This window comes from Equus quagga, unplaced genomic scaffold, assembly GCF_021613505.1.
Source record: "Equus quagga isolate Etosha38 unplaced genomic scaffold, UCLA_HA_Equagga_1.0 262_RagTag, whole genome shotgun sequence".
NCBI classification, from domain to species: Eukaryota; Metazoa; Chordata; class Mammalia; order Perissodactyla; family Equidae; genus Equus; species Equus quagga.
Window position 1 is genome coordinate 22,031 of NW_025799867.1, and position 11,975 is coordinate 34,005.

Genomic DNA, 11,975 nt, shown 5'->3' on the forward strand with positions numbered 1-11,975 from the left:
TGGGCTCCCACCCCTCGTTGCAAAGCCACTGCCCATCCTTTGATTGTGGATATGGTGCAACTGAGGACAACAATAGCTGGGATCTGGAGTTGAATGTGACCTTAAACAAACAATAATGACAATGTCAATTCACATTGTTGAGCATTTATTGACTCAATGCAAATCTTCTAAGGAATTTTCATCTTTTTAATTGACTATTCATAACAACTCTAATGAAAAATAGCATCAGAACCATCATTTTACAGATAAGAAAAAAAATCTTTTCAGAGTTTAATAACATAGAAGAGGGTAAGAGCCAGAGGGCCAGACTCATATTTCACATCCAGCTGAGGAGGTAACCTTTACTGGAACTGATCAGGTTGGAGAACTCACACTGATAATCCCAAGTATTGCCCCTTCTGTGGGAGTCTATGGTGAGGGTGCTGTTGTCCTGGGACAGCTTCATCCTCTCAGTGAGCAGCAGACTTTGGTCATTGAAGAACCACTGGATGGAGATCCTGGTGTTGTTTGTGAAGCAGGTGAGGACCATGGGGTCCTTATTTTCCTTGATTGGGGTCCTTATGTCCTATGCTGACTCGGATGGAGGGCTTTGACACTGGCTCTGTGGAGAAACAGAGGAGGTGACTGACTGAGAGTGGGCATGAGGCCTGGGCCAAGCTCCTTCCTCAGAGATCTCAGCCACTCTGTAATGGTGACCCAGAGGATGCACCAGACCCCCACTGTAGAACAAGTGTCTTTGTTCAGCAGATGGTCTTTAAGGAAAGGGCTGCATTTCTCCCTTTGATCTCTAGATCACCTCAGGTTGACCCCGATCAGTCCCGCTGGACATCTCTGTAGTATCAGCACAAGGACCCTCATCTCATCCCACGTGTTGTACAACTTCATCATAAGGTAGAATTTTTCCGTCATGAACTTGCACTGATCTTTTCCTAGAACTTCCTTTGACTTCAGAAAAGATCAGGCCACGTTCCCTATGTACACGTCTATTATTTGAGGAAGGCAAGCTTGACAGCCCTGTCCATCTCTAGGGCCAAGGGAATGTTACATAAAGTAGGAAGGCATTTTCTTCTTGTTAAATAATTTAATAGGGAATGAGGATAGAACTGTCCAGGCTTCACAAACGTAGGACCTGAAGAGCTTCTAAGCTAAAGGATTTCCCTCTCTGAAGAGGACTTTTACTTCCTGGCCTTTGGATTGAATATGAAAGTGAAGGAAATCTCTAGAGAGAAATGGTTAGGGTTTTAACAAAAGACAGGGACTGTTAGTATTAGATGGAAATTACTCAATATGACAAGTATTATACATGAAAAGCCCACAGCTAACATTATACTCAATGGTGAAACACTCAAAACTTTCCTCTAAGATCATGAACGAGACAAAGATCCTGCTTTCACCATAACTATTCAGCACAGTAGAGGAGTCCTAGCAAGAACAATGAGGCGAGAAGAAAAAATAAAAGGCATCTAAATTGGAAAGAAAGAAACAAAATTGTCTCTTTTAGCAGAAGACATATTCTTATATGTAGAAAACCCTAAAGATTTCACCTACACACACAAAAACACTGTTATAACTAATAAACAAATTCAGCAAAGTTGCAGGAGACAAAATCAACACTCAAAATCACTTACATTTATGTATAATAACCATGAACAATCCAAAAGGAAATGAATTAAACAATTCCATTTACAATAGCATCAAGAAGAATAAAATTCTTAGGGATAAACTTAACCATGGAGGTAAAAGATATCTATGCTGAAAACTACCAAACATTCTGAGACAAATTAAAGAAGACACAAATAATGGAAAGACATCCATGTTCATGGATGGGAAGAATTATTTTTGTTAAGATGTCAATATATGCCAAACTATCTACATATTTGATACAATCCCTAGCCAAAAACCCAATGAAATTTTTGCAGAAATAGAAAAATCCAAGTTAATATTCAAGGAACACTGAACATTTGAAACAATATTTAAAAAAGGGAACAAAATTGAACGACTCACACTTCCCAATTTCAAAAATTACTGCAGATATGGAGAATCAAAATAGTGTGGCACTGGTATAAAGACAGGCTTATAGGCCATGGAATACAACAGAGATCCAGAAATAAAGCCTAGACTATGTGATCAGATGATTTCAAGCAAGGAGCCAAGATGATTCAATGGAGAAAGGACAGTCTTTTCAACAATTAGTGTTGGAAAACTGGATATCAACATGCAGAAGAGTGAACTCAGACCATTGCCTTCCACAATATACAAAAATTAACACAAAATGGATCCAATCCTAAAGTAAGACCTAAAACTATAAAATTCTAGGTAGAAAATATAGGAGGAAATCATGACACTGCATTTGGCAATGATTTCTTGAATATGACACTAAGAACACAGAACAAAATGGGAAAAACAATAGATAAACTGGACTTTGTCAAAATGAGGGAACTTCAGTTCATTAAAGGAAACAAACAACATAGTGAAAGTGTCCTATGGAATAGGAGAAAATTATTTGCAAATTATGTATTAATAAGGCATCAGTATCTAGAACATACAAATAGTGCCTAAACTCAACAACCACAAAATCAAATAATTTGATTGAAAAATGCACAGCTCAGAGCTGGCTTCTTTCACCTCTCAGACAACCTGAGTCCTTATAAGAGCAAGACAGGTTTGTGTATCTCGAGACAAATGTATGAGGATCAGAGCACTCAGAGAATGTAAGGCCACCTGCTCTATGCCTGGGAGAATGCACAGACTTTCTGAAGTGTCAACGTGTTAGCAGGATTTGGTCTTGAAAAGACACAGGGGGAGAGTCAGAGACTCCCTCTGCCACAGTCTTGTCCTTCATTCCTCTCCTGGTTCTTCCATGACCAGCTGACTGCCTGGCCAACCAAGGGTGATTCCTTCCCACTGCACACACCTCCATCACCCAGTGAGGTGCATTTTGTCTGAGGCACCATTTTAAGGTCCTCCTAGAAATGGGTAATGTTGGATCTGGGGTTTGAGCATCAGTAATGCGTGAGGACTAGGAACAAGCTGAGCAGTCAGGTGAGAACTCAGGCCTCAGGGCGAAGATGTGGATCAGATCTTCCCAGGTGATTGTGACTGACATGAGCCAGTTACCCAATAAATGACACAGAAAGTCCAAGATATGATCAGGAGAAGAGTGAGGGGGACAGGCAGGATGCCAGAAGAACCTGATCTCTGCCCTTAGTCTTAAATGTCTCTTCTGTCTCTGCTGAGGGCAGGTGTGGACATGTGCAAATGCAGAAGGGGTGACTGTTGGAAAGTGGTGAGCCTCAACTTGCTGCAAATCTGGCCCTCATGGACCATCTGTGTTTGGTGGTTATGGGATAAAAATTTGAGGAGATGCTTAATTATTCCAAATGAGAAAATTATGGTTAATATTATGGGGTCTCACATTAATTGCAGGAAGGAATATTTCTCTCAAGAGCAATAAAAGGTCTGACATGGGCCTCAGCCCCTGGATGGTCAGAGAGGCTGTCTCATGTGACCTGAATTCCAAGTACTCTGCATCAAGGTTCTAGTGTCTGAAGAGAATTTGGATTATTCATTCATTCATTCACCACTCATTTCTTCCTCCTTCATCAAAAACAATTGAGAGTTCGTTACACCTAGGCCCTGTGCTGGCTGCAGGTATAGAGTGGGGAGTGAGATGGCCAAGTCCTTTCATTTATACCCCAGTGGGAGTGACACCAACACATCAGGAAACAAATAAGTGATTTCAAGTCCAGTGCATGGAGTTGTGGATTGGCCACTTCAGAGGGCTGCTTGGGCATTCCCCGTACTGAATCCAAATGTTGATGCAGGTAATTTTGTTCTAAAGTAAACTTGGATGAAATCTCCACTAGCTTTCACTTCCTGGACCAGAATCTCTCTCTCTGAGCTGGGAACACCTAAGAAGAAAGGATCTGAAGTGACAGCTGGTCTTGGGGTCAAAAACACCTGATAAGGCCCACAGATGGAGGAGAGGATGGAGCTGTGGCTGCGGACAGACCTCATGTGACTGATCTGCCTCTCATAGTCTGTGTGGCCCTGGTTCATTGAATATACCTCCCTGTGCCTCAATTTCCTATCAATGAAGTAGGATAAATATATGGCTGCCAGGTTGTCAGTGAATTAACCTTAAAAATTCATAGTGCCAGACAAATCTTGGTAGACAGAAGCTGCCCAAATAAATGTCATCTGTTATTGTTTGATCCTGAGAGAATGACCCTGGGCTTGATCCTCGGTGGATGAGGAGATGCCAGCAGCATCTTCTCTCCAGTGGGGCACTGACTTTCCCCTTTAATATCTTAAGTCCCCCAGGGCTATTGGCTAATGGCCTGGGGACGTTTTCCCTCTGTACTATCCATGCTGAGTCCCACATGAAGGATCAGGCTCTGTCCCTGCCCACGTGTGGCTCTTGGGGCTGAACCCTGGCTGGTGAACAGCTCAGGAGCCTTGGGACTCAGGCAGCCAAGGAATCATTGCTCCCAGTCAGTCATGCCAAGGAGGCCAAAACCCAACCCTGGCACAGGCTACCCAAGGTGAGTAGAATCAGGAGCCCTGGGGCAAGGGATTGGGCAAGAGCTTCCTGGGCTGAGCTCTGTGAGGATTCCAGGGATACTCAGGCCTTGCAGGATCTTTCCTAGGGTCATTGCCCCCTGAGGGAGGGGCCCAGGTGGCTGGACTGAGACTCATGTCCTTCTACTAAGTTACTCCCATCAAACTAGTCCTTCTCTCTGCAAGGATGTCTTCAGGGTCCAGATTCCACGAAAGGAACTCCAATATTTTGAGCTTTACCTCAACTGTGTGTGTCCTGAACTAAATGCTCAATTCCCAACATGGGATGCCATGCAGGGGGGAATGTAGGCACAGTCCCGGCCTGTCAATCTGTGTGTGAAGTAGAATTCACCCCACCCAATGCCCAGAGGTCAGAGAGGAATCACTCACTATATACGTGGAGCTGTCCAGTTCCTACTTCAGTTAGCAAAGTTCTCTTTATGACTTGAAGGGTGTAATATCCTGTGTCCCCCGGGGTGGCGTTCTGGAACAGCAGAGATCCATCAGCATAGATTTTCTCTCGACCACTGTACACAGTCCCTGGGGTAATTTCTGATATGTTTATTATATATGATGCAATTTGAAGTTTGGGCTCTACTCTGTCCCCTTTGTACCAAACATAGCCTAAACGATTGGCAGGCAGATTGGAAACAAGGAGAAGAATATCCTTGCCTTGGATACCATTGGGTGGGACTGATCCAACGGTGAGTTGAGCAGCGATGTGCAGGTTCCAGAAGGTTAGGAGCAGGACTAGGAGGGAAGAGAGAGAGATTAATCAACATTTGAACCTATGTATTGAGATGGAAAGATGAGGCACTGGGTCCTGAGCAGGTCTCTTCATCTCTTAGACTTGGAGTGCGTGTGTGTGTCTCCAGCTGATCAAGTTCAGCAGCATGACTTCATTGCTTCCGCCCCTCTGAACTTGTTATTTCCCTTGTTCTCAATAGTTTTCCCCAGATGTCTGCCTGGCTCACTTCCCAACTGCCCACAGTGCCCTGCTCACTCTCAGGGGCATCCTTGGGAGATGCCTTCTCTGAACTCCTGCTCTAAAGACCCTCTATTTTTACTTTCTGAACTTTCCCTGTTCTGTTCTCTTCATGACAATGTCAGTCCCTGACATCACATTCTAGATCTCTGCTTCTCTCTCCTCATCCCCACAGAATGTAAGTTCCTGAGGGCAGGGACCTGTCTGATCTTGTTGTACCTCCGGTAGCTTGAACAGGCTGCAAACACGTGTGGATGAATGAATGAGTGTCCCCAGGGCCCTCCACATCCTGGTGTTTATTTGTCGATTTCTAAAGGGTAGTGTGTAAGGACAATGTTAAGCATCCCTAGTTAAGTTTTTTTCTGGTATCATCCTCAAATAAATTATCATCAATTTTCAAAAAATATTGGTCAGTGATAAATAACTTGGAAAGGTAGAGAAACTGAGATATTCCTGCCCCTCACCACTTCCAGATCATGAAATTTTCCTGTTGCTGACGCCCCCCTCCCATTCCTGCATCCTACTCTGCTCCCATGCTTCCCCCTTCAGCTCCAAACAGAAGTCCTCTATCCCCTCCCAGAGTCCTCTCCTCCCTAGGAGACCCCAGCAGTCTGTGTTCTCCCATCTGCAGCCCACCCTCAGGGAATCCTCCCCTCTCACCTGCCAGCAGGCGCCCCTGCCAGGTGACACACCCTCTGTGGGCAGGAGTTGAGGATGATTGCATGGTGGCTGCTGTTTGCTCTGTCCTCCCCTCTGTGAGAAGAGCTTGGGCTCCAGAAAACTCACGAGTGCTGCTGCTCCCAAGGGGTCAACTCTGCTGTCCTCCCCTCCTCTGTGCTCGGCCTGCTTCTGGGGCAGGAGCAATTTGGCGGGTCACATGGGCCAGGGCGGGGCCTCTGCCAAGGACCTTGCTCCTCCCTCTTCTCACTCCTGCCTCCCTTGTTCCTCTTCTTCTCTTTCCCTTCTATCTATATTTCCGAACTGCTGACTCCTCTGCCTTCTTCAATAGTGAGTCCCTGCCACACGCAGACACACACACATGCATAAACTCTTGTTTGGACAAGCGAAAGTCTGGCCATCGTGTCCTGGGCTGTCCCACAGCTCTTGATCAAAGTGCATAGTCACCCTCCCTCTCTCTCCTCCCCTTCTGGCTTTTCCCTTCAGAGTAGGAGCCTGGGGGCTACCAGAGACTCTTGTCAAAAGGATGTCACTGGCTCTGTGCATTGGAATCACCTTTGGAACTTTATAAAGATTGTGACTTTCCAGGTGACACCTTAGAAATGCCACTTTAGCAGCTGCCCAGGATTGTGGATATCTTGCCAGGTTGAGCCCCCACTTGTTGGGGTTGAGCTGCTTCTCCCGTTTTCCTGTTCAGACTCAGAAGATTCTGTTAAGATGCAGATTCTGACCCTGCAGGTGTGAGGTGGGCCTGAGAGTCTGCATCTAACAAGCTCTCAGATGATGCTGATCACACTGGCCTGTGGAAGGCACTTTCAATAGCAAGGTTGTTGGGGATCTCTGTCCCCTCAGTGGACAAGCAACCCTCCCCCCGGCATTAGCCTCTGCTATATCCTGGCCTTAGGGTCTGTCAGCACTATACAGAGACCCCGGGTCCTCAAATCTGGGGTATTATTTCTGTTTGTGACGCAGAAACCCAGTTGGGCACCAGGGTGTCCCCAGTGTCTTCAAATGCTCTGGGAAGGTTAGATTTACTCCAGCAGGAAGGTCACAGAGGTGACTCTGGGGATGAGAAAGGGGCAAGCTAAGTGATGACTGGTGAGGTGACTCACCCTACATCTTTTAGTATCACAAGCCTGGCCTTTGCTTCCAGTTATAGTCACCAAATATGGGTGTCTCAGAAGTAGCTCCAGTTCCTGGATGTGAATGGGGAGGTTTCCTGCATGTCCTGCGTGAGATGATAATGGTGGTTGGAGGTCGGGTAGCTGTGGGCTCCCTGGTCCTCAGGGGAAGTTTTCAGGGAGACCACCCCCTTCTCCATGTGTGTTGGCTGAGCTGTGGCTCAAAGCCTGTCCATGTGCTCCCTGACCATCCTGGGGGCCTCTGTCCTCTGCCTGGCTGATCTTCCTGTGGTCACCCCGCCTTTCTTATGGGTGGGATCCCTGACAGAGTAGGGTGGTCTGAGGACCTTAGAGGAGTGAGCAGGATATTCCAGGCAGGTAGGAAGGACTCAGAAGGGTCTGTTGGACCGCGGGATGGAAATCAGGCTCCTTTTTCACCCCCTTAGCCAAAGCCATATTTATGAGTTATTTTCCTACAACTCGTCTGTGAGTCTGAATTTTGCTCCCTGGAGGGCTTGAGGAGACCCACAGCCAATGTCAGGGGCTGAACAAGGGATGCTGACCAGGCTACATAGGATGTGAACCTGCCCTGAGCCTTGGGCAGAGGTGGTCTCTGGCCTCTAGGCTGCAGGGGCCTGTCAGCACAGGTTCTGTCACTGCAAGTCTCGGGCTACCTGAGTCCATCTCAGTTTAGGGGCAGTCCAAGAAAAGGACAGGCAATGTCCAGTGGATTCCTGACCCAGTGTCTTGTGTTGCCTCATGGATGTGCTGCTTCAGGAGGAGGTCTCTTACCCCAAGCTTTCAAAAGGAAGGCCCAGTGAGTGATCTCTTGACATCTCAGGACCTGGGGTGCTGGTCCCCACAATGGGCTGTGTTTCTCCTATTGCAACATTAGGGCATTGCATCAGAGTCATTTTGTCTCTGTCTGTCATCTGCTCTGGGTCTCCTCGCAGAGCCCATGATGTGGACTAGCTCCATGTGGAGACTCAGAAAGGGGATCCTGTGGATTCCTTTCTTTCAGGAGGAGAGGCCCCTGTGGAACCCTCAGCCCCTTTGAGATAGAAGCAAACATATCCTGGTTTCCCTGTCCCATCCTGCATGGGAAATTCCCTTTGTTCATCCAACACTTTTGGCTGGTGAGATATATTCATGGGTGCACAGCTAGGTGTCCCCACAGACCAGGAACCCTGGGGAAGGGGTGTCACCCTGTGACTTCCTTTGTGATCAGAGTAGGGCTATGACTTCCCTGGAGGTAACTTATTCTGGAATGGAGAATCCAGATTTTGTACAAGATCAGTTCTCTGTGAGAATAGGAAGTACATAGGCTTCTGGCCCAGGCCACGGGGGAGAGGAGAAATCATTCACAAAGTAGAGATGGAGAGGGGGTGTGATTTTTCTCGGATGAATCAGGATCTGACCCTTCACTGTTAGGAGGTCCCTGTCCTCCTTCCTGACTCTAAAAAGTGTGAAGACCAATCCCTGGGACAGCCATGAGAATTTGTTGGCCTCCTCTCATGCTGATGTCAGTGCCCCTGTGTCTACACAGAACATGTTCTGACCCCCAGGTGTCACATGAGGATGACAGGCTTCTGTTGTGCTGTTTCCCTCATCCCCTTAGTGAGTGTTTATTATGTATCTGTTACTGGATGCAGACAGGGATGGCTGGATATCCAGCCTGGTTTATGTCTCATCCTTGAAGACGTTGCCTCTAAAGTGGAAGCTTCTGTTCAGAGTCCCCTCTGGATACAAGGAAAGGTCCTGATGTCCTCCTCTCTCAGAGATTAATCCCGGTGGCCCACAACCTGCCTATGGCTCCTGATGTCACTGCATGTTCCCTGTCAAACCTCCATCTCCCATCCTGGCACTGCTTGAAAGCCCAGCACTGCCTCCCTGGCACCAAGGTCTGGATGCTCTCAGTGAGCAGCTGACCAAACCCACCACCTCACGTGACTCTCCCAGCATCTAAGAGAAGGGCCAGGTAATGGGATCTGGGCCACCTCGTGGGAAAGTGCCTTCAAGCCTTAGTGACCCCCACCTGCCAGGACTTGTCTGTCTGTCTCAGGGCATCTTGGCAGATGGTTGCATGGTCTGGGTGTACCCAGGAGTTTCCCATGAGAACTGAGCATGGGGCCAGTGCTCTCAAGTAGGCATTCAGTTTCTACAACTTCAAGCTGTCTGTGGACACTGCAGAGGCAAAGTGCTCAGAGTTCTGATGTTAGTTAGGATAGAGCCACAAAGAGAGCATGGGACTCTCTGTGGGCCCCACATCCTCTCATCTGTGCTTCAGGGACACTGGAACATCAGGGCACAGGGACAGCCCAGGGCACCTCTTCTGTTTTGAGGACCAGGGGATATTGGCTCAGCCCCTCCTGCTGCTGATCCCAGACGGTTGGATGTGGGAGAGCGTCCAGGGACCTCCTCTAGTTTTGTATTTGAGATTTAAAGAGAAAAGGAGTGTCATCTCTACCAGCTCACAAAATTGTAGATAGCCTATTGACAGAAGATCACGCTTACATCATTGTGAAAATGAACATAATACACTGGATGCTCTTTGAGAGGAAAAACAAATAACTATTTTAGTTTTATGAGTAACTGTGATGTATGTTTTATTCATCTAATTCATTATTAATGTCACTTTTTCTAATTATGTCTTAAGGAAATGATGAAAGCCAAACAGGACCGATGTTTCGGAACAGGAATGTGGATTTTATGTGGTCTTTCAGAGGATTTTAAGCTTTCATGCCTTCTTATAGATCTCTGGGAACGCAATTTCTCCTTTTCCATCTCTACTGGTCAACCCCATGGAGACAGCCACATTTATCCCTAAGAGTTGGAAAGCATCTAACTGCAAACAAACAGTGTCCAAATCCTTTTGGGTGGTGATCATGGCACTCAAGGGCAGGTCTGTTGAAGGTGAGTGAAAGCAGCTGTTTTTCAGAACTTTTCCCTCAAAACATGAGCAGAAGTCACCTTTTGGACTTGTCTCAATGTTGAGATGGAGGAAGGACAGAAATACAGGTCAGTAATTTAAGTATCAAATCCTAGATGGATGAGAGATTCTGCCCAGAGTTGAGAGTGGACAGGTGAATGGTGAGGACACTAAAAGGTTTCCCCTCCCCCAGTGAGGGAGCTTTGATTGGCCACCTGACAGGGAAGCCTGGACATTCCCTGCACTGACTCTGATTGTTCATGCAGGTTATTTAGCTCTAGAGTAAACTTTGATGAATTCTCAATTGGTTGTCACTCCCCAGACAAGAATCTCTCCCTCTGAGCTGCAGACACATAAGAAGAAAGGATCTGGACTAACAGCTGGTCTTGGGGCCCACAGACATGTAATAAGGCCCCCAGGTTGGGGAGATGATGGGGCTATGGCTGCAGACAGACCTCATGTAACTGATATACTACTCATGGTCTATGTGACTCTGTTTCAGTGACTTTAATCTCTCTGTGCCTAAGTTTCCCGTCCATGAAGTAAGATAAATATTTGACTGCCAGGTTCTTGGTAAATTAACATTAAAAAATTCACATACCTGACCTGAATCTTGCTAGAGAGGAAATACCCATATAAATGGTATATCTTATTGTTTAGTTCCAAGAGAGAATGACCCCGGGCCTGATCCCTGGAGGACAAGGAGCTGATAGCATTATCTTCTCTCCTCTGTTCCTCCCCTGGGGACAATGACTTTCCTATGTAGTCTCCTAAGTCCCCCAGGGCAGGTGGCTAATGCCCTCAGGTCCTTGTCCATCTGTGCTCTCCATTCCAAGTATCAGGTCAAGCATCAGGCTCTGCCCCTGCCCAGATGTGGCTCTTGGGACTGAGTCCTGGCTGGTGGCCAGCTCAGGAACTTCAGGAATTGGGCAGCCAGGAAATCACTTCTTCCAGTCAGTGCTGCCCAGGAGACCAAAATCCAACCACGGAGTATGCTTGTCTGGGTCACTGGAGTTAGGAGCTTTGGGACCAGGATCTGGGCAGGGGTTTCCTAGGACAGGCTTCTCTGTGAGGATCCCAGGTATCCTCAAGACTTGCAGGATCTTTTTCAGGATAACGGCCCCAGGGAGGGGCCCATGGAGCTACACTGAGACTGATCTCCTTCTGCCAAGTTTCTCCCATCAGACTGGTCCTTCTCTCTGCAGGGAACATCTGCAGGGTCTGGATTCCAAGAAAGGAATTCCAATTTTTGAAGTTCATCTCCACTGTTTGTGTCCTGCACTAACAACACCCAACGTGGGATGTAATGCAGAGGTGGATTTACACATAGTTCAGGCCTGTCAATCCTGTGAGTGAAGTAGAATTCATCCTGTCAGACACCCAAAGGTCAGAGAGCAATCATTCAAGGTATACGTGGAGCTGTTCAAACCCTACTTCACCCTAAAAATTTTTCTGTATGACTTTTTAGGTGTAGTATCCTGTGTAATCTTGGGTGACATTCTGGAATAGCAGGGATTGATCAGGGTATATTGTCTGTCAACCACTGAGTGCAAGCCCTGGGCTAAATTCTTGTGTGTCTATTTCATAAAATACAATTCATTGATCAGGATCTACTCTATGTCCTTTGTACCAGACACAGCCTAGAAGATTCCCAGGCAGATTGTGAACAACTAGGAGAACATCCTTTCCTTCAGCAGCATTG

At 46.8% G+C, this 11,975-nt stretch overlaps 1 protein-coding gene across 1 annotated transcript; it reads right to left on the reverse strand.

The window, feature by feature from the left end:
- Positions 1-419: 419 nt before the first annotated feature.
- LOC124233853 (carcinoembryonic antigen-related cell adhesion molecule 6-like) lies at positions 420-6,269 on the reverse strand. The gene is made up of 3 exons (XM_046651106.1): positions 6,206-6,269; positions 4,951-5,310; positions 420-601 (listed from the first exon to the last, which is right to left on the reverse strand). Exons 1-3 carry the CDS (start codon positions 6,267-6,269, stop codon positions 537-539), a joined length of 489 nt encoding a protein of 162 aa, XP_046507062.1. The 3' UTR covers positions 420-536.
- Between the last annotated feature and the right edge of the window lie 5,706 nt (positions 6,270-11,975).

What these genes read in the sequence shown, in the direction of transcription:
- LOC124233853 (XM_046651106.1), bottom strand. Translation starts at nt 6,269, where the DNA reads ATGCAATCATCCTCAACTCCTGCCCACAGAGGGTGTGTCACCTGGCAG. An exon ending in GCAGGGGCGCCTGCTGGCAG is followed by an intron (nt 5,311 to 6,205) that starts GTGAGAGGGGAG and finishes CTTCCCTCCTAG; the next exon opens with TCCTGCTCCTAACCTTCTGG. An exon ending in TGGACAGCTCCACGTATATA is followed by an intron (nt 602 to 4,950) that starts GTGAGTGATTCC and finishes GTTTCTCCACAG; the next exon opens with AGCCAGTGTCAAAGCCCTCC.